The sequence below is a fragment of the Oncorhynchus keta genome, chromosome 23 (genome assembly GCF_023373465.1).
Source record: "Oncorhynchus keta strain PuntledgeMale-10-30-2019 chromosome 23, Oket_V2, whole genome shotgun sequence".
Lineage (NCBI taxonomy): Eukaryota > Metazoa > Chordata > Actinopteri > Salmoniformes > Salmonidae > Oncorhynchus > Oncorhynchus keta.
Genome location: NC_068443.1, coordinates 37,020,969 through 37,043,844, shown reverse-complemented (window position 1 = coordinate 37,043,844; position 22,876 = coordinate 37,020,969). Strand labels below are relative to the sequence as shown.

At 40.9% G+C, this 22,876-nt stretch overlaps 3 protein-coding genes across 4 annotated transcripts in view; 2 read left to right on the top strand and 1 right to left on the bottom strand.

Annotated features, from left to right (window-relative positions):
• LOC118402271 (solute carrier family 25 member 36-A) overlaps positions 1 to 7,329 on the top strand; it is a 28,680-nt gene extending 21,351 nt beyond the window's left edge. The window contains exons 5-7 of the mRNA XM_035800326.2: positions 1,137 to 1,203; positions 1,575 to 1,867; positions 2,210 to 7,329. Coding sequence (XP_035656219.1) covers positions 1,137 to 1,203; positions 1,575 to 1,867; positions 2,210 to 2,403 — 554 coding nt within the window. The 3' untranslated portion in view covers positions 2,404 to 7,329. The remainder of the gene's footprint in view (positions 1 to 1,136; positions 1,204 to 1,574; positions 1,868 to 2,209) is intronic.
• LOC118402272 (E3 ubiquitin-protein ligase MARCHF2-like) overlaps positions 1 to 8,999 on the bottom strand; it is a 66,244-nt gene extending 57,245 nt beyond the window's left edge. The window contains exon 1 of the mRNA XM_052477135.1: positions 8,928 to 8,999. The gene's annotated coding sequence lies outside the window, so the exon portion shown is untranslated. The remainder of the gene's footprint in view (positions 1 to 8,927) is intronic.
• Positions 9,000 to 9,258: 259 nt separating this feature from the next.
• Positions 9,259 to 22,876, top strand: part of LOC118402270 (SPRY domain-containing SOCS box protein 4-like) — a 116,504-nt gene continuing 102,886 nt past the window's right edge. For both annotated transcript variants that reach the window (XM_035800324.2, XM_052477131.1), the window contains exon 1: positions 9,259 to 9,452. The gene's annotated coding sequence lies outside the window, so the exon portion shown is untranslated. The remainder of the gene's footprint in view (positions 9,453 to 22,876) is intronic.

Genomic DNA, 22,876 nt, shown 5'->3' with positions numbered 1-22,876 from the left:
CACGCCTAGTTCCCCTGGGAAATACCACTTTACCTCCTCTACTCAGAGATAATCAGTTATTCCTCTTCGGTCCTCATTAATAATTCAAGAAAGCCAGACTCCATTTTGTTTCCTCATGGTCCGTGGCAACCGATGAGGCCTTCAACTGAGGCTCAAACAATGACGACACAGCACAGTTACTTGTTATTTATATGTAGGCCTACTGTAAGGCTGAGCTCTCCCCATCTGGGAGCTAGCTACTAATGTTCACATTAAATTTGACAAAATTAATTGACTCATTTATACGGTAGTCCTTTATCAGGCACTCTTAACCAGAGTGAATAATAATAATATGAATTGAGGAGGCGGAACAATAGAACAGCACTATTATACTTCTATAGTGCCTGTTCTGTACATGACATTCAGGCCCACCTTGTTTATACATAATTAAGAATAGTATTTATGATTAAATTACAGCCAAATCTTAGATACATGTGTTACAACTTCTAGATATGATAATGAAGAATGTTAGATACTTTGACTAGGCTACATCTTTAAGCTGAGTTTTTTTGTTGTCCGTGCTGTATTACAATCTTGATTGAGGAATCCTGTGAGGACAAACCGTCTGCCTTAATCGAACGATGATTAAGACCGACTGAATGAATGATGATGACATAATCTCTGGCCTGATTTCCGGAATACCGGGGATAAAGGAACGGTTTTACGAGACGTAAACAAACGGCTCATAAACGCAGCTTAAAGATGTCAACAATGCTTTTACACACTGTGGCCAGTTGAGAAGGAAAGTAGCTTCGTGTAGAATTCACCGGGGTTGTATTTCACAAACGCAGGATCGATAGATTGGCCAGCACTCAGTTCTAACTCGTACTTTTTCTCGTTCATAAAGCCAGCTGAAGTTTATGTCATTCGGTTGGGTTACTGCGGGTATTGAGTCGGTAATATCATTCCCGATATTCAAGTTTTTCTTTCTTTATCATCCAGGAAATCAAGGAAATGTTCTTAGCTGGCCAACTCCTTGCTGGTGCTTTGTGAAATACCCCCCCACCCGTAGGCCAGTGTACATCTTTGTCCTTGGATAGGCTGTCTTTCACACTGTGTCACTCTCCCCGTCTGAACCTCTGAACTCTTCTTCCCAGGGTTCACTGCTATCACTGCAACCAATCCTATCTGGCTGATAAAGACCCGGTTGCAACTGGATTCCAGGTAAGTACTTAGCAGGGAGTCTGAATCTAGGCCATCGGCCGATTTAAATTTTTACAAATTTAGTTTTCCCCTTAGCTTATGTTATTCCCCAGCTGTTTCATATTTTACTGGTTCTCTAACTATGTTATGGGTTGTCATGCTTATTTGACTAGTTTCATATTGCATTGACTTATGGTACTCGGGGAAAGGGTGTTAGTCTGAGTATTGCATATACTTTATTGGACTTTGCAAATCCCTTTTCAATTATTACCTGTCAATTGTTTGCTGTATGATCAAATGTCCTTTTGCATACCTTTTGCATACCTTTTGCATACCTTTTTTGCTATGTTCAACTATTACATTTACTCACACGCTACATGTTTTTACCACAGGAACCGTGGCGAGCGGCGCATGAATGCCTTCGAGTGCATGCGGCGGGTCTACCAGACGGAGGGCTGGCGGGGCTTCTACCGCGGTATGTCTGCCTCGTACGCCGGCATCTCCGAGACAGTCATCCACTTTGTCATCTACGAGAGCATCAAGCGCAAGCTGATGGAGTCCAAGGCCCAGGCCAGCATGGATCAGGACGAGGATGAGTCGGTGAAAGACGCCTCAGATTTTGTGGGTATGATGCTGGCAGCCGCCACGTCCAAGACCTGCGCCACCTCCATCGCCTACCCCCACGGTATGCACCTACACCTTCCATTTCTATTTATTATGTGACCTCAAATAATAAATTAAAAGATAAAACAAATTAAGACAATGTATTCTGATCATATCTTTGATTCTGTTTTATTATTTTAAAAAGTTCAAACGAATCATGGTTATTAATACATAATTTGGTTGTTGCTCCCATCTCACGGGGAGGAAAAGTTATTTTTTATTTTTTTTCCATATTAGTATTGGTAACATTCATCATGTTTTAGAAAATATTGTCTATCGTATCCGTCCGGAATTTCTATACTGTTGTGTCCATGTTCTAAGTTAGTCCCCTCTTCTCTACCCCCTCTTGCCTCTTCCTTTGTAGAGGTGATCCGCACCCGGCTACGAGAGGAGGGCAGCAAGTACCGCTCCTTCTTCCAGACATTGCTGACAGTACCTAAGGAGGAGGGCTACCGCGCCCTGTACCGCGGTCTCACCACCCATCTGGTCCGCCAAATCCCCAACACCGCTATAATGATGTCCACCTACGAGATGGTGGTCTACCTGCTCCAACGCTAGCCCCTCCCCTTCCTGTGTGGAGAGGAAGTAGGAAGTGACTGACTTGGTTGGGGATATCTAAGATGGAGACCAAAGGAAAACCGATACTGACCAGAACCAAGAAGAAAGAAGAAGAGCGCCCCCACTAATTCCCCACCAACAACCTCAACCCCCCTAAGCCTACAGGCCACCCCACAAGGGGGCGCTATGGTCTGGGATGATAGAGAAAGGATGGGGTGGGAAGAAGAGAGAGGGACGGCGAAAGACCGTTGGGTCAGTCCTTTACAGAGCCTGTCAAACAGTCTCAAAGATAGACGGAAATAATTTTGTGGCCTTAAAGAGTTTAGTCTGTCTCTCTGTAGAATGAAACTAATCTGCTTTAGCCTGTACGGAGATGACAATCTGAAAAGGGGAATGCAAGAAAACAATCGATTAAAAAAAAAACAGGTGTCATAACAACACTGAACATTATAGAAAATGTTTATTGCAAAATGTTCCACCAGTAGTTCTATTTGATTAGGTTAGCACTTTTCCCCTAGGATTCAGTATATAAGCCAGGGATGGGCAACTGGCGGCCCTTGGATCAACTTCCCCGAACTCAGTCGGGGTCTCAACTTACTGTTGCAAGTTAGAATAGCAGAATACACAAGGTGCAATTTCAAAATGCATCAAGCAGTTTCTCTTATGTCAGTCAATTAGCCCATCCATGTCAGCGAAAAATGTTTTTGAATAGTAAGTTAGTCGAGCGGCTGGTGGGCCCGCATTGATTTTGTTACATGCTGACCACACTGCTTGCATTGCAAAATAAATTTACACATACATGTTATTCAATCATTGCACCCACACTGCTCGCGCGCGCCAACGAGCGTCTGCGTTGCCAATCGCTAAAATAGAAGTCAGTTCTATTTGTGACGCTCAACGCGGTGCAAGTTCTGCCTCTCCCATCTCCTCATTGGTTTATAGAAGCAGATACCCACGTGCCATCTCCTTATTGGTTATACCCACGTGGGTGATTGAAAGATGAACTGAGGTCGGTCGGTCATGGTAATACTATGAAAGTTAGATGCCAATTGCCATATAAAGTCCAAAGAAGGAAAAAGCCTGGAAAGATGACTAGAAACGATTCTGTTGACCGATATGTGTGGATTAATTGTGCATCAGGTAAAATAACAACTCAACATTTATATCCCAGGACAAATTAGCTAGCAACAGCAAGCTAGCTAGCTAAATTGCCATAAATGTTTAATGCTTTTTGACCTGTCCCCAAATTAATATAATTGGTTGAGTTTGTTTTGTTATTTCAACCTGCGTGTCGTGATCACGTTTGGTGTGGGGGGGACAAAATCAATTGCGCACGATGGCGCACTCACACGTCCGGTCTGGGCATGGTGCTGGTCTCTCAGTTTCACTCATAACATTTCTCTACACACCATGGCCAAATGTGTAGAATGACAGGAAATGGGGTGTAAAACGGCTCATTTTCCTCCGCCTCATGGCAAGATGATTAGAATGGCATGAAATAGTTTATAAAGTTGCAAAAAAAAGTACTCTAAAACTTAGTCTCTGTCAAGAGGGGGGCTGCTAAAATGTTATGCTAGCAAAGTGACGGGGGGGGGATGGGTATACGTATGTGTATATGTGGGTATGCAGACCTGTGAGCAACTGCAGCCCAACCGCTACACAATTTTTTTGTGTAGCTCCCACCCCCCATAAAAGTTGTCCATCCCTGATGCAAGCTCATGTTTGAAACAAGCTGTGCATGCTTTGTTTCAGCAGCTTGAACCCAAGCTTGGTGTTTAAGGAATGTCAAACAAACATTGGCGAGGGAAGTTGTTTTTAAAGGACAATTTTACGTTTTTACAACCATCTCTAAATGGTACGCTATAGAAGGATCCAGACACTTTTTTGGCGATTTCACTTGTTTTTGAGAAACTTACCCCCAGCCAGTGTCACTTCCTCAATGTCGCTGAAAAAAAACATTAACAAATGCTCCAAAAACATCCAAATACGTCATTTTCATTCCAAACTTTATCTGCAACGTTATATTCCACTTTGCGGCGACTCGAGCTGCTTCCCCTATCCAGCTGTTCCATTCTTTGGTAGCCTGCTGCTAGAATGGATGGATAAGTATGGCTTGAGTCACAATAAATGGATTATAACGTTATAGATGTTCGGAATGACAATTTCATGTGTACAACATCTAAAGACCTGTGTCACTACTGAGAGCATTTCCATTTCTAAAATGACATATTTGGGTGTTTATGGAGTATTTTGTTCATGTTTTTTCAGAGCCCCCGTACTGCACAATATGAATGAGGAAGTGACTCACTGGTTGGCCTACGTTTCTCAAAAACAAGTGAAATAGCACAAAAAGTGTCTGTATCTTTCTATAACATGCCATTGTAAAAACAAAATACATATATAGAGAGATGGTTCTTAAAAAAATGATTTAGGCGCTGTTTTTCTCCCCCCCCCAGATCATTTAAGATCTCTAGCTAGCTATATGATAAGAGAATAGCAAGCAAACATTTCATGTCCTGCAACGAGTTTGTCTTCAAGCATTCCCCTGAAGGCCAGAGTTACCCCTTATAATCTGAAGCAATGCATATGGTGCACAAGACTAGGGATCGCCGCTGATCACAACACATGCCACAGACGCTTATCCAGTGTTTTGTATAATGGTATTGTTTCTCTGATAATAGTCATTGGGAGGGACATAGTTGTCTCTCGTGAGTGCACAGGATTTCTTTGATCTAGATAGGGTGCGAGTCTTTCCAACAGGTACCAACACTTAGCTGGTTAGAGGTCTGTCTACTGGTGTGACGCCGCTACTTGAAGACAATTTGTTAAATGTTGGAAGTCAGGAAGTGTCAATGTCATTCCATCATCTTTCCCAACCTTTCGTGTGAGATTTGGATGGTGACTGTGGGTCGATGTGCATTTGACTCTGTGTTTGTGTGTGTGTGTGAGGTGAAAGCGAACTGCCCTGATATCTACTCCAGAGGTAGTGAGTGCCCTCCACTAAAAGTTAAATCATGTAGATTACTGCGGTTGGGAGCAAGGCAAAGCAGTGAGCCACACCAGCTGCTACACGGTAGCCCTTCCCTACCAGTGGCTCCCAACTGAAGTTTTATACACTTTTTTTGTGGCCTTTTGGGTTATGTGCTTAACATTTTCTTGTGTGGACATTTTAATCTTGTATTATCAGAATAGTATTACTGTATATGCAAAAACGGTGTTTTGCTCAGCAGTTCCCATTGCAGATACTGTACAGTTCAGAGTACTTCATCTTGTGAAGGATATTCATGTGTATATAATACATATGCATATCAACTATTGTGTGTATTTTGCTTAGGTCCATGTGTTATTATACTGTAGTTTATAGTTGCAAATTATTTGTTTGACTGCATTTGTGTACAATTGTAAGATGTTTGAACCTGTTGCAACATGGTGTGTTGACATATTTTTATTTTGTTCAATTTTTATATTATACTATTTGTATTTCATTTTACATCATGCAAGCCTTGGTGCTGAAAGACAAGTCTTTGATTTTATGTCAAAGTATTATTTTTCAGAATTCTATATATTTTTGTGTGTGTGTAAATTCCCCTCAATCTGATTTTTACATTTGAATTAGCTCTCCAGCCATCTTCAAGCGATAGTATCCTGTATATCTGTGTAGGCTACTGCATCCTATCTGGTCTTTGTTACAAATTCTCAATCTGGCATTCAGTAGGGAAAAATACAGTGTGATGGAGCGTAATATAAATGAATATTATATTAATGTCAATATTATGACAAGATGATGTTTTGGCGTTCAAGTCACCCGGAACTATTTTAAACTGATTCAGGCTCTGGATTCATGACTGAAGACTTTCCGACAGTGCAGAGGCTACATTGGATTATGGTGCGCATCGTTTAGATGGTTGTAAATATCCTTCTGTACATTGAAGTGTTGACCCGAGGCCTCTGCCTATGGTAGTTGCTCATTTTGTCAGGCCAATTTCAAGTGTCTTTTTTCCTACCCACTGGCATACTGTATAGAACAACTGTACTGTGAATATGCTGGAGTCCTTTTCCCACAGACTATAGCCTAGCTGTTTTTGTTACTATCGTTGCCCTGACAGTCATACTGTGACTTGAATAACTAGTATACAGTACATAACTGATGTATTTTGCAGTGGAGTGTAGACTTGCATATAAGGTGATCTGTTAGACTTTAGTGACTGCCCCGTGCTGCTATCTAAGAGATGGGGCTCAATGCCACTACGTTTCCACTCCACTCAAGACGGCTCTGTTTGAAAACAAAACACACTACACAGACCAGCAGGTCTGCAGTTTCATCACTTATCCCCACATAGTCTTGGGTTAGTAGGTTGGCAATACCTCAACCATGTCACTAAAGACTAATCCATTTAACACTGTGGATGCCATCATGGTGGGTCCCATATGGCTTCTCTATTGGAAAAACCGGAGTCTGCCAGGGAGTGTATACAGATTTTACACAGCCAAGATACAGTTTACACAGTTTGGAAAAGTAGGCGTACATTTTTACAGTACGGTACTGGAGAACTAGTAACTCAAGAATCTACTTGTCAGCTCTCTATCAATGTTATTTCGTAGTCAATAGGGGTCCAGGTTGACATGACTACCATGCTGCCCAATGTATAGCTGGGCTAGAGAAATATGCTTACTCATTCATGTCCATGTTTTTGCCTGACTCAATACTTCAAGGAGAAATGTGATTACTATATGTAAACATTTCAGTGAAATGATTTTTTTGGAATGTTGTTTTGTTGATTGTTTTCCCTCTTAAATCAGCCAGTACCCCCCTCCTATTTGTTTGGTTTAAGCTGGTGAAATTAATGTGGCCTATTCTTTGCCATCTATGTATCATCATACCTCCTTTTTGTACAAAAGTCAATAAAAACCAGATTGCAACTCCCATTGCTTGCTTGATTCATTTTTTTTATGGCCTAGAAGCACAGGAAAGAAAGGCCATGTTTGTTCTGAAAAATGGACTGTATTTTCTATAGGCCATTTTATTCTGAGCTTGTTTTACACTGTTCTACTCCATTTCTCCACAAGGTGTCGGCAAAGCCAATGACGACTGTATACACTGAGTTGCGCCTCTTTTTGCCCTTAGAACAGCCTCAATTCATCATGGCATGGACTCTACAAGGTGTTGAAAGCATTCCACAGAGAGGGTGGCCAATGACTTAAATGCGTCCCACAGTTGTCAAGTCGGCTGGATGTCCTTTGGGTGGTGGACCATTTTTGATACACATGGGAAACTGAGTGTGAATAACCCAGCAGCGTTGCAGTTCTTGACACACTCAAACATGTGCGCCTGGCACCTAATACCATGTTCAAAGGCAGTTAAATATTTTGTCTTGCCCTCTCAAATGTCACACTCCATGTCTCAAGGCTTATGTATCCTTCTTTAACCTGTCTCCTCCCCTTTATCTACACCGAATGAAGTGGATTTTTTTAAACCTTTATTTTACTAGGCAAGTCAGTTAATAACAAATTCTTATTTTCAATGACGGCCTAGTGGGTTAACTGCCTGTTCAGGGGCAGAACGACAGATTTGTACCTTGGCAGTTCAGGGATTCGAACGTGCAACCTTTCGCTTACTAGTCCAACGCACTAGGCTACCCTGCCGCCCCATTTTCACAGGTGACATCAATAAGGGATCATAGCATTCACCCGGTGAGGCTGTCATGGAAAGAGCAGGTGTTCCTAATGTTTTGTACACTGTAAATCCCGCTGTAAACTATGTAGGCTTCAGTGGTGCTCTCTTTAGCCATAACTCGATGCAAAGAGGATGTACGCTTCCAACCCGAGCGATGGGCCGTCAGGTCATCCACACAACCATGGAAGAGGTTCTGAAGATCAATGAATTAATCATAGATCTTTGTCTCCCTACTTTTCAAAACAATATAAAAGACACCGATTTCCTTTGTTTGGTCTCTGCCAGACCTCACAGGCCCACCCATGGTTGCGCCCCAGTCATGTGAAATCCATAGATTAGGGCCTAACGAATTATTTTCAGCTGACTGATTTCCTTATATGAACTGTAACAGTAAAATCGTTGCATGTTGTGTTTATATATGTGTATGTACGGTGTCCAGTGGAGGTCGTTGTTTGAAAGCAGCTTGGAATCGAAGAAAGCACCAGAACCACTGCGAAATCTGAATCTTGCAACGAGCAGGTTTGAACAATCACGTGATCAAATGAAGCTTTTGACGTCATTGATTATATACTTATGATAAAGCGATACAAGCATCCACACACTGCTTCAAATGCATTCCTCGGTGGCTCCGTATTTACGACAAAGCGTCGACGAGCGCCCATCTCAAATCGAATAGTAATCTACACTCGGTCATATTGTCAACAAGGCAGCATATGGTGCATCGTCCAGAAACATACATCACGTTCCCATTAAATGTTTGAATTAAAATTAGTTTTCATTGGGAAGGCAGATAAAGTACTTTTGCATGAGAAAACAAAGAATCATACTCATTACTCCATGTGCTAATTACCTCACTTTTGTTTTGAACCAACTTCGCCGTGGGCTTTGAACCGACACCTTGCCCACGCCCGGTAGGCAGCCCAGGTCCAAAACTTAATGCAATCAACTTTCCCCCAATGCAAAACTTACCCGGACAATTGAATGAATATTGACACCCATTCAAATCTCATTGACTTGGCCTTTGAGAAATTGGCCTTTTCTCAAATGTCCTCACTCGCGTCCTCTCTCCTAGCCTCCTTCTCAAAACTCATTGGAGGAGAAGGTCAAAGGGGCGGGACCTCTGGCTTTCTCATCCAATTGGTTTTGAGAAGGAGGTGACGAGCGAGGACGCGAGGAAATTAAAATTGAGATTAGGCCTGCCTCTGTGTGCTCAAGCGATTATGAAGTAACAAAGAAACGAATGCGGTGGGTTGTTACAATTTTATCGGTAACATTTTATCAATATCAAGCGGGTTTTTTGTACGCGAAAGAACTTTGCGAGTGTCCTGGCGTTGACATTCTTCACAATTGTCGCTTTGAAGTTGACTTCTCGACGGTGAGTGTTGTTCCAATGTTTACGTGCCTTCAAAATGGAAAGCGCTCGTTTAGGCTACAGAGAAATTCTGCAAAGAATAACAATGTGTGTATATAGATGAGGTTATTTTGGTACACTCGACAACCTATGAATATGCAGGCTACTTATTTGTAGTTTAAAATATATTTTAATATCAGTTTCAGGTGTTTTCAATTAGTGTGTCTAATGGTAACCTAGGTAAACCAATGATTTTAGTTGAATAATCATTCAAGACAATAACCTATTACTCGAAGGTTGGTTTCTTTTTTTAATTTCATAGTGATTATCTGGTTCTAATCTAATTACATTGGCTGGCAAACCGGTGTTTCATAATGACGTCTTCTTCCTTGGCCGGATGTCAGTCACTTACTTTAATCCTACGTCAGGACAGTGATTATATTTGCTCCACGAAGGGAAAAGCTCTTGTAACATTTGCCTATAGCCGAGTATTCACTCTTTTGTCCTCTTGTGTGTTTCTCTCCATGTTTTGTGTACATACCATGTGGGCACCTCGTTTACTCGTTCACATGGCCAACTGATATATTATATCACATCTCAAAATGGTGGGACAAGGTTACTTGATTGTGTCTCTGATACACCATGTTCTGTGTCATGCAGGACATGGATTTGCATGGATTATGGTGGTGGTCTCTGTTTGCACACACCTGTACTGACAGAATCTCGAGTATACTTTTGTTTGACCTTTTTTACTCTTTGTTGAGATGAAAGGGTGGTGTGTCACTTTTAAATTGTATTTAAAAAATATATTTTCCCAGTAAATAATTCTAGTATTGCATTTGATCAGTGTCTCAAATCTCTTTAATTACTTTCCTCCCTCTCAACCTTAATACTAGAGTCAATCCATGTTAGGGATGGGCACAGTTGTATCGAATATCTGAACAGATTAGGCTTTAGGCTACATGGGACTTTTTATTTTAATATTTTTGCTCTGTTTAAAGTTAAATGATCTATGTGACACTTCTACATAGCCTACAAGGATATACTATTACATTCCATGCATTTAAAAAAAATAAAATAGCGGTTTTATTGCAGTATTTGTGTGCCCCATTATAAAAGATGCACAGGTAGTCTACACACTATATAGGTGTAGCTTGTTGTTTTTGTTAATTCAAAGTGGTGCTACAGTCAGGCTCTGTAGAGTAAATTAACTCCATTTTGCATTGATTCAAAATCTTTAATTCTGTAATTTTTAAATTGGCTAAATGAGGATGAGTAGGCTACAATGATCAACCAACAGGGAGGCTGTTGTGAAGTTGTTGTAGACAAGGACCTGAGAGGGCAGCAAAATAGCCTCAATTAGCCTTGCTACTTTAGTTAGCTAACTGGAGACTGTAGCTAGCTAGCTTTTTTTCCAACGATTTGATTCAATCAAGACCGGCACTACCAGATGGTATGATAAATAACCTATGGTAATAATTTATTATTACACAGCGGTCATGAGCAGATGAGCTCCTGCATTTTTCAGAAGTCTAGTCTGAAGCTGAGTGTGACGTCTAGTCTGAAGCTGAGTGTGTGACGTCTAGTCTGAAGCTGAGTGTGTGACGTCTAGTCTGAAGCTGAGTGTGTGACGTCTAGTCTGAAGCTGAGTGTGTGACGTCTAGTCTGAAGCTGAGTGTGTGACGTCTAGTCTGAAGCTGAGTGTGTGACGTCTAGTCTGAAGCTGAGTGTGTGACGTCTAGTCTGAAGCTGAGTGTGTGACGTCTAGTCTGAAGCTGAGTGTGTGACGTCTAGTCTGAAGCTGAGTGTGTGACGTCTAGTCTGAAGCTGAGTGTGTGACGTCTAGTCTGAAGCTGAGTGTGTGACGTCTAGTCTGAAGCTGAGTGTGTGACGTCTAGTCTGAAGCTGAGTGTGTGACGTCTAGTCTGAAGCTTTCTTATTTTCAAAAGGCAAGAAGAAAATACATTACTATGATATATTTTACTTTAAAAGGACTGAATGCTAAGTTAAGGCTCACTGCTGCATGTGAGCTCTCACACTTTAACATGTTTTTTACAATAAGATAGTTTTGGATTTTTTTTTTTTAGTCTACTTGACGCTACCGTCCACAGCATAACCTTCACTCCAGATCAAAACTCCAAACCTACAATCTAGGCATGAAGTGTCGGAGCCTTTGAGCCAAACACATGGCAGGAGTCTCACAGGCTACCCTTCCCAAATCCAGAGACCTTGAAGCACACTCTTGCTGTTCAGGGCCATCCACTGGCATTTTCTTCAAGAAATCTGCCTCCAGAAGTAAAGCTTCCTACTCCCACTGCCTACTGCACTGCTGCTTGGATTCCACCTGGTGATCTGTTCACCGTCTGCCCTGGCTTGTCTCCCCTGTCTGGTACAGGTACCCCCACCACACTCCCCCCTCCCTACCAAGCTTTCACTTGCCTTCAGCACACAGGCACTGTTGGGGCGAGTGACTCTGGACTTACAATGGCTAGCCCCAAGTTGCATTTTTTTTTCTTGTGCACTTTGCTATTTGCCTTATGGCTCCTGCTTGCTTTGGTGACTGAACCTTCTTGTTTGCCCTACCGTGGGACAGACTGTTTGTTCCCACACTTGGGACTCTGACTCTATTGGCTACATACTTTTGCCCCCCCATCCTGTTCTAACCACTCGCCGGCTTTGTATTCCTGTTACTTGATGAAATTGCTGTACAATATGAACCTGTTGCCATCAAATGTCATAAATCAACACTGCAGTGCTCTCCCTGTCCTCTGCAGTGCTCTCCCTGTCCTCTGCAGTGCTCTCCCTGTCCTCTGCCGTGCCTTGATTGTATTACTGTTGTTGGTGTACACCCTGGCCCATCTACTGTTGCTAGCCCCAATTGACTGTTTCACTTTTTTTCTGCTCTTGTAAAAGCCTGGATTTTCTGCACGTTAGCACTAAACTTTTGACCTAAAATGGATCAAATGAAAGTGTGGGTTCCCAGCTCCAATCCAGATGTTGGTCAGTACTGAGACGTGGTTAAGAGTATTTTGAATACTGATGTTAACCTTTCTGTCTTGCCAAAAAAGGTTATAGCCAGATCTTCCAAAGGTGGGGGAGTGGCTATCTTTACCAAGAATTACCTTCAGTGCCTGGTTAAATAAAATAAAAAAATGTGTTTGTCTAACTAGCATGAGTCTTTTTCCCTCTGTGCCACACACACTGGCCTCTGCTCCTCTCCTGCCCCTCCACCACCCTTATGCTGAAACAAGCAGCACCAGCAGTCTTGCAAGCAAGTTTTCATTGAAGACATGTCATTTATTTTCATCATGAGCAAAAACCATAGGGCTTTCTACCCAAAGTTGCAAAGAACATGGTGTGATCCCTTTTAATAAACATGATCAAAGTGGATAAAAGGGTGTAGCAGGAACAGTGGCATCTAGTGGGAAAAACCTGTTACTTTCACACTAATCTATAGTACCTAATGCAAGCAACTTCAATGGCTAATTCCTCTGAACAGGGTGGGAAACATCACCAGATTAACAGGGATTACCTTACATAGGATGTAGAAGCAATACTCGAAGATGCAGCTCCATACTACATGTCAAGCATAGAGATCTGGGATTGGTGTGGGTGTCTTTGGTGACGTTATTTGTGTATATGTGTATATATTATATTATAATATATATATATTTCCCCATGTCTTATTCATTCTAAATAATTATGGTCCAAATCATATGTTGGGTACTATATTGTTTATTGAAGATTATATGAATCCTATACATTTAAAAGGGCTAATTTGGGTGCACTCAATTAGGGTCCTATTTCACTTATAATTCACTATCACAAATCCAGTGGGTCAGAAGTTTATATACAATAAATTGACTGTGCCTTCTAAACAGCTTGGAATATTCCAGAACATGATGTCATGGCTTTAGAAGCTTCTGATAGGCTAATTGACATAATTTGAGTCACTTGGAGGTGTACCTGTGGCTGTATTTCAAGACTTACCTTTAATCTCTGTGCCTCTTTGCTTGACACCATGGGAAAATCAAAAGAAATCAGCCAAGACCTCAGAAAAATTTGTCTGGTTCAGCCTTTGGAGCAATTTCCAAACGTCTGAAGTTGAGGTCGACAGATTATGATTTATTACGCCAATACCGATTTTATTGGAGGACAAAAAATCCGATACTGATTTTAATCAGCTTTTTAATTTTTAAAATTATAAATGTGTGTGTGTATAATATATATATATATATTTGTAATGACAATTGCAACAATACTGAATGAACACTTATTTTAACTCAATATAATACATATTATGGGTGTTCTTAAGGTGATTCCACAGGTTGGTGGTATTTTTTGATTTAGCCGTTACTGACCTCATGCTTACATCTTTATCACAAATAAGACACCTTGCTTTCTCTGGTGCCAATTCCATGTAATAGTCCCACACTGGTGTTCTGCTTTTCTCTACCATCTGTAAAACACACACACACAGCTCTGAAGTGACAATGATACTGAAGAGTCTGCTTTAGGAGACAAATACTCTCAACTGTTTGAATAAAAATAGTATGTTACCTGTGAATGTTGAAAACAAAAACTGTTATTTCTATAGGCAGGAAATCCTATTTTTAATAATGGACATGGTAAGAATTGACTACCAAAGTGCGAGTCATATTATATTTTTAGATTCACTTAAAATAAGGTCTGTGTTTCGTGTAGGCTTACACCACCTTGCCAATTTTATAACTGTAGATCTCCATAGGACAAGGTAACTGATCAATATTGGCTAAATATAAGCAAAGATCTTTTTTTTTGTGGAGTGGATTTATGAAAATATGATGACAAACGTTACCATATCCTAGTGAGATTTACACGGGTATCAAAACGCAGAGGTGGTTTAAGCCTGCACGAAACACAGACCTTATTTGAAGTAGATAAAGACATTCTCGATGGAAGACATGAACGGTAAAATAACGAAGGAACCCCTTTCAAGTTCAGCCGCAAGTTATTTCAGGAATTATAATACGTTAACAATTTCTCTAAACTATATATATATATATATATATATACCTTTGACGATTATGAGCCTGCTGCTGCCTACCACCCCTCAGACTGCTATATCAAATCATAGACTTAACTATAATAAACACACAGAAATGCGAACCTAAGGTCAAATCCGGAAACTATCCCCGCAAACACAATGTTTATTCCGTCTAAATATTCCTGTTACATGGCACAACCTTCAATGTTGGGTCATAATTGTGTAAAATTGTGGCAAATTAGTTCGCAAAGAGCCAGGCGGCCCAAACTGTTGCATATACCCTGACTCTGCGTGCAGTGAACGCAAGAGAAGTGACACTTTCACCTGGTTAATATTGCCTGCTAACCTAGATTTCTTTTAGCTAAATATGCAGGTTTAAAAATATATACTTGTATTGATTTTAAGGCATTGTTTATGGTTAAGTACACATTGGGATAAACGGGATATTTTGTCACGACAAGCTGCTTGACTATGCATATAATTGACAGCTTTGGATAGAAAACAACACTCTGACGTTTCCAAAACTGCAAAGATATTGTTTGTGTGCAACAGAACTGTTACAGGCGAAACCCAGATAAAAATCCAATCAGGAAGTGCCACATTTTTTTTGAAACCGCTTCATGCCAATGACTCCTTTATATGGCTGTGAATGAGCTACGAATGAGCTTACATTTTCTACGTATTTCCCAAGGTGTCTACAGCATTGTAATGTCTTTTTACGCATTTATGTTGAAGAATAGCCGTAAGGGACCACATTGAGCAAGTGGTCACATGATGGCTCCCGCAGAAAATCTTGCGTAAAGTATTGAGGTAGCCATTTTTCCAATCGCTTCTTATGAGAAACCAATTGTCCCGACGGATATATTATCAAATAGATATGTGAAACACCTTGAGGCTTGATTCTAAACAACGTTTGCCATGTTTCTGTCGATATTATGGAGCTAATTTGGAAAAAAGTTAGGCGTTGTAGTGACCGCATTTTCCGGTCGATTTCTCAGCCAAATTGATGAACAAACGGGAGCTATTTCGCCTACAAAAATATTATTTTTGGAAAAAAGGAACATTTGCTATCTAACTGGGAGTCTCCTGAGTGAAAACATCTGAAGTTCTTCAAAGGTAAATGATTTAATTTGATTGCTTTTCTTATTTTCGTGAAAATGTTGCCTGCTGCCAGCAGAGCCTAGCATAGCATTATGCCATGATAAACTTACACAAATGCTTGTCTAGCGTTGGCTGTAAAAGCATATTTTTAAAATCTGAGATGACGGTGTGATTAACAAAAGGCTAAGCTGTGTCTCAATATATTTAATTTGTGATTTTCATGAATAGGAAGATTTTGTAGGAAGATTTGTCCGCTGCGTTATGCTAATTCGTTTGAGGCTATGATTACGCTCCCGGATCTGGGTTTGATAGTCGCAAGAAGTTATCTTCAATTCTGTGATTAACACTTGTATCTTTTTTTAAATCTATGTTTATTATGAGTATTTCTGCAAAATCACCGGATGTTTTGGAATAAAAACATTGGCGCGTTTTGTGCAGTAATGTAAACTGAGATTTTTGGATATAAATATGCACATTATCGAACAAAACATACATGTATTGTGTAACATGATGTCCTATGAGTGTCATCTGATGATCATCAAAGGTTAGTGATTCATCTGATCTATATTCCTGCTTTTTGTGACTCCTATCTCTGGCTGGAAAAATAGCTGTGTTTTTGACTTGGCTATGACCTAACATAATCATATGTTGTGCTTTCGCTGTGAAGCATTTTTGAAATTGGACATGATGGGTAGATAAACTTATTAATCTTTAATTTGCTGTATTGGACTTGTTAATGTGTGAAAGTTACATATTTATAAAAAAATATTTTTGAATTTCGCCTTTTCAGCGGAATGTTGTCGAGGGGTTCCACTAGTGGATCGCCTGCCCTAGAAAGGTTTTAACGCTTGGTTACAAAAATATCTTCCAAATGGACAATGCTACAACTTTGGAAGTATGCTTAGGGTCAAAATGGCTTAAGCACAGCAAAATCAAGGTATTGGAGTGGCCATCACAAAGCCCTGACCTCAATCCTATAGAAAATGTATGGGCATAACTGAAAAAGTGTGTGTGCGAGCAAGGAGGCCTTACAAACCTGACTCGGTTACACCAGCTCTGTCAGGAGGAATGGCCCAAAATTCACTCAACTTATTGTGGGAAACTTGTGGAAGACTACCCAAAACGTTTGACCAGAGTTAAACAATTTAAAGGCAATGATACCAAATACTAATTGTGTATGTAAACTTCTGACCCACTGGGAATGTGATGAAAGGAATAAAAGCTGAAATAAATCATTCTCTATTCTGACATTTCACATTCTTAAAATAGTGGTGATCCTAACTGACCTAAGACAGGGAATTTTTACTAGGATTAAATGTTAGGAATTGTGAAACTGAGTTTAAATGTATTTGGTTAAGGTGTATGTAAACTTCAACTGTACTGTACATGTAAAATACCCATCAACACCAATGTGTGAAGTTCATAGGAGCATGTCAATTTTGGTGTGTGTGTATATGTGTATATATATATATATATATATATATATATCACACTGTATATGGAACAAAAAAAATGGTGTTTAATTTATGGCATTTACATTTTCCATCCAAAACATTAGGGATAAGCAAAGGCTTTGATTTCTGGTCGAACAGATGGAAAAGGCGTCTTGGATAACATCTACCAGGAAAAAGTCTTTAACCTCTTACCTCCACCCGACACCATCTAGACATCTGGAAATGCAAATGCGCTACGCTAATAGCGCTCGTTAAAACTCAAACGTTTATTAAAATACACATGCAGGGTACTGAATTAAAGCTACACTCGTTGTGAATCCAGCCAACAAGTCAGATTTTTAAAATGCTTTTTGGCGAAAGCATGAGAAGCTATTATCTGATAGCATGCAACACCCCTAAAGACCAGCAGGGGACGTAAACAAAATAATTAGCATAGTCGGCGCTACACAAAATGCAGAAATAAAATATAAAACATTCATTACCTTTGACCATCTTCTTTGTTGGCACTCCTAGATGTCCCATAAACATCACTATTGGGTCTTTTTTTCGATTAAATCGGTCCATATATAGCCTAGATATCGATCTATGAAGACTGTGTGATCAAGGAAAAAAAATGTGTTTTATAACGCAACTTCATTTTTAAAAATTAAACGAGTCGACGATAAACTTTCACAAAACACTTCAAAATACTTTTGTAATGCAACTTTAGGTATTAGTAAACGTTAATAATCGATCAAATTGATCACGAGGCGATGTATATTCTATAGCTGTACGTCTTGAAATAATGTCCGAGTAAATCTCAACCAAAATATCCGGTTGGAGACCGGAAGAAATGGGTTTTCTCTTGTCCGTTTGACCAAGAAACAAATCCTAGGCAAATGACAAGACTGACATCGTGTGGAAGCTGTAGGTATTGCAACCTCGGCTCCAGGTAATGTGGTTTCTATTCAACAATACATTCAAGTGGCGCATTGATATATTTTCCAGTTTTCAGTGATCAGATTTTCCTGCGCTTTTCAATGAAACGCACGTTCTGTTATAGTCACAGTCGTGATTTAACCAGTTGTAGAAACGTCTCTTTGTTTTCTATCCACACATACTAATCATATGCATATACTATATTCCTGGCATGAGTAGCAGGGTGCTGAAATGTTGCACAATTTTTAACAGAATGTTCGAAAAAGTAGGGGGTAGGATCAACAGGTTTTAAGGTATCAGAAGTATTTCAAACCACAATGTGGAAGTATCTCCCTCTGCCAAGTAATAGCAACACTTATATTTTGTTTAGAAGACATTCTCCTGTCTTCTAAACAAGTGATAGCCTTCCTCCTTCAAGATCCCTTTTTACCCTGTACAAATTTCCCACTTCACCACCACCACCAAAGCACCCCCAGACCATCACATTGCCTCCACCATGCTTGACTAATGGCGTCAAGCACTCCATCTTCCTATGTCCAGTGTCTGTTTTTTGCCTGTCTTTTATTTTTATTGGCCAGTCTGAGAGATGGCTTTTTCTTTGCAATTCTGCGAAGAAGGCCAGCATCCAGGAGTCGCCTCTTCACTGTTGACGTTGAGACTGGTATTTTGCGTGTACTATTTAATGAAGTTGCCCGTTGAGGACTTGTGAGGCGTCTATTTCTCAAACTAGGTACTTTTCCTCTTGCTCAGTTGTGCACCGGGGCCTCCCACTCTTTCTATTCTGGTTAGCCAGTTTGTGCTGTTCTGTGAAGGCTATTCCATGCATTTCTGGAATAGCCTTTATTTCTTAGAACAAGAATAGACTGACAAGTTTCAGAAGAAAGCTCTTTGTTTCTGGCCATTTTGAGCCTGAATATTGAACCCACAAATGCTGATGCTCCAGATTCTCAACTAGTCTAAAGAAGGCCAGTTTTATTGCTACTTTAATCAGAACAACAGTTTTCAGCTGTGCTAACATAATTGCTAACGGGTTTTCTAATGATCAATTAGCCTTTTTAAAATGATAACTTGACACAACGTGACATTGGAGCACAGGTGTGATGGTTGCTTATAATGTAGATTCCATTACAAAACCAGCTGTTTCCAGCTACAATAGTCATTTACAACATTAACAATGTCTACACTGTATTTCTGATAATTTTTTTTATTTTTGTGGCTTTTCTTTCAAAAAACAACGACATTTCTAAATGACCCCAAACCTTTGAACGGGAGTGTATATATCCTTACAAATGAGGGCTAGGTTTTGTTTAAAAAGTTCTTGCTAGCTTACTTTTTAGTTTGGATCCCGCCAGTCTCGGTCTAGTGATCCTTCCAACCCAACACCTATTTAGTGTTGCTACCTAGCTGCATATCAAGCTAGTGTTTTGTTTTGGGGGGCTTGAACGCAGCCTGCGATGAGGTTAGTCATTGTGGATTGTCCCAGGTTTATGGCTATCTAGATCCCTGCTGTTTTCAATTTCCCCTGTGACCTTTCTGGAACTGGGAGGAGTAACAGCGTAACCTGCGTTGCTACCTACCAAGACCAAAGCCGGCTGGAGTACCATTGAGGACAGTGGTGTGTCTATCACACGTGAAATATTTTTTTTTAATTAACAGAGTTCTACAAGCAGTTGATACTTCAAGAAAATGGCTAAGTGTTTTGAACAAATACTGGTGGATTCAACTAATAAGAATGGACGACCTGATCACAGAGGGCCAAGACCTGAAGAACAGTTTCCATGTCCACAGACGCATGTCAGAAGTTTTTTTTTTAAATAATCAATCCTCAGGATGTTTTTCAAATGTATAATCGATAATATATCAACCGCAAATGTCTTTCACAGTAGGAGAGGGAAAAGCAATACCTATCCACTCTGTTGCGTGAGCAAAACTCATGTGACCACTTGACGGGATGTTATCTTTCTGGCTAATTTTTCTAAATAAAATCCTGAAACTGTCTGAAGACTTGACACCTTGAGGAAGCGATAGGAAAGGATTCTGGTTCATATCCCTTTAAATGGAGCAAAGGGAGGCTATGGAACATGGAGTTTAAAAAATAGAAGCCACTTCCTGCTTTGATTTTCCTCAGGGTTTCGCCTGCAATATCAGTTCTGTTATACTCACAGACAATATTTTGACACTTTTGGAAACTTTAGTGTTTTCTATCCAATAATAATATGCATATATTAGCGACTGAGGAGCTGGCCGTTTACAATGGGCACCTTTTCATCCAAGCTACTCAATACTGCCCCTGCAGCCATAAGTTAAAAGGCACAGTCAACTTAGTGTATTTAAACTTCTGACCCACTGGAATTGTGATACAGTGAAATCTGTAAACAATTGTTAGAAAAATGACTTGTGTCATGCACAAAGTAATGTCCTAACCGACTTGCCAAAACTTTAGTTTGTTAACAACAAATTTGTGAACTGGTTGAAACACTTAGGTTCTTCTGAGTTCAACCTCAACGAGGACTATCCTAAAGCTGTGCGCCAGAAGAGGAAAGAACCTATCCTAGCAATGAAAGCTGCCAGATAGCGTGGGGACATCGCTTACATCTGCTATTACAGGCTCGTTGCCCACCCACCTTTCCAGAAGCCTTGAAGGGATGAGAGAGCCATGCCAATGGGTTCGTAGCTTTAACCCTGCAGCAAGCGCAAACCAATTGATTTAATGGACTGCTGAATGCATGTATTTTTTTATCTTGCTTTGTTTGTGCTTTTCAGTTATGTCTCTCTGATAAGCTACCCAGGAATGGGATGAAAATGGCCCATATTAATATGATCTCAGTAAAAAGAAATCTCACTGTCAACTGCGTTTTATTTTCAGAAAACTTAACATGTAAAATATTTGTATGAACATAACAAGATTCAACAACTGAGACAAACTGATCAAGTTCCACAGACGTGTGACTAACAAATTGAATGTGTCAGTATCTGGTGTGGCCACCAGCTGCATTAACTACTGCAGTGCACCTCCTCATGGCCTGCACCATTCCCCCCCAGTACTTGCTGTGAGATGTTACCCCATTCTTCCACCAAGGCACCTGCAAGTTCCTGGATGTTTCTGGGGGGAATGGCCCTCAATGCTCAATTGGATTGAGATCTGGGCTCTTCGCTGGCCATGGCAGAACACTGACATTCCTGTCTTGCAGGAAATCCCACACAGAACAAGCAGTATGGCTGGTGGCATTTTCATGCTGGAGGGTCATGTCAGGGTGAGCCTGCAGGAAGGGTACCACATGAAGTGGGAGGATGTCTTCCCTGTAACGCACAGCGTTCCGATTGCCTGCAATGACGACAAGCTCAGTCCGATGATGCTGTGATGGACCCTCCACCTCCAAATCGATCCCACTCCAGAGTACAGGCCTCGGCGTAACGCTCATTCCTTTGATGATAAACGTGAATCCAACCATCATCCCTGGTGAGACAAAACCGAGACTCGTCGGTGAAGAGCACTTATTTCCTGTCCTGTCTGTTCCAGCAACGGTGGGTTTGTGCCCGTAGTCGACGACGTTGCCGGTGATGTATGGTGAGACCTGCCTTACAACAGGCCTACAAGCCCTCATTCCAGCCTATTGCTGAGAGTCTGAGCACTGATGGAGGTATTATGCGTTCCTGGTGTAACTCGGGCAGGTGTCGTTGCCATCCTGTACCTGTCCCGCCGGTGTGATGTTCGGATGTACCGATCCTGTGCAGGTGTTTTTACACGTGGTGTGGCACTGCGAGGACGATCAGCTCTCCGTCCTGTCTCCCTGTAGCACTGTCTTAGGCGTCTCACAGTATGGATATTGCAATTTATTGCCCTGGCCACATCTGCAGTCCTCATACCTCCTTGCATCATGCCTAAGGCACGTTCACGCAGGTGAGCAGGCATCTTTCTTTTGGTGTTTTTCAGAGTCCGTAGAAAGGCCTATTTAGTGTCCTTAGTTCTCATAACTGTGACCTTAATTGTCTACCGTCTGTAAGCTTAGTGTTTTAACGACCGTTCCACAGGGGCATGTTCATTAATTGTGGGAAAGCATGAGAAACGGTGTTTAAACCCTTTACAATGAAGATCTATGAAGATAATTCATAAAATTCCAAATATCTTTGAAAGACAGGATCCTGAAAAAGGGATTCTTTTTTTGTTTGTTTATTTATTGTACTTCAACAAAATGTTTCAGGAATGCGTACCATTTTGTTTCTAACTAGAAAGGATTACAGAACAATCTGGGTGTCAATATTCTTTCTTGTGCTTTTTGAGGTGGAAGAACACACATTACTAGACTACTAGTCAGAATTTGACTGTCGGTGTGAACGCAATAGGCCTGTCTAGATGGTGGAAACCTATCAATTTCTCAGTATTGGTGATCACGAAGGAAAGTTTAAAGCAATAATATTTAGACTTGGCATTGGCCTGTTTTTAAATGCTTTGAAATGTGTATTTTCCTTTTTCTGTGGGAGTCCTTGCATCCACCTGTCAATTCATATGATTTCCCTCAAAGGGAGGAGGGAAGGTTGCATTGTCAAAGCCCTGTGTTTGGGTTCAGAGGCTGGCACACCTGGCTGTCATTGGCCAGGGAGGGTTTAGACACTGAACATCTGGGTACTGTGGGTCCTCAGGGAGGGGGCCAGGTGCCACCCTTTTTAATTGGACTATTCAGTGTGGGGGGAATGAAAGTGGAATGGATTAGAGGGGAAGGAATAGGAGGTATCCAACACCATGGTGACGGGGTCCTTAATCTGTCTGCTGGATCTGCCCAGCCAGTCACGAAAGAGAAGACTAGAGGCTCCCCAGGGCAATCTGACTGTTTACCTGCTTTCCCCCTCTTTTGTGCCTTAATTTCTCATTCTCGCTCCCATGTCTTATTCTCTGTCTGGCTCTATCTGTGGTGTTTTTAAACAAATGAGCACGTCTCATTAAAGAAAGA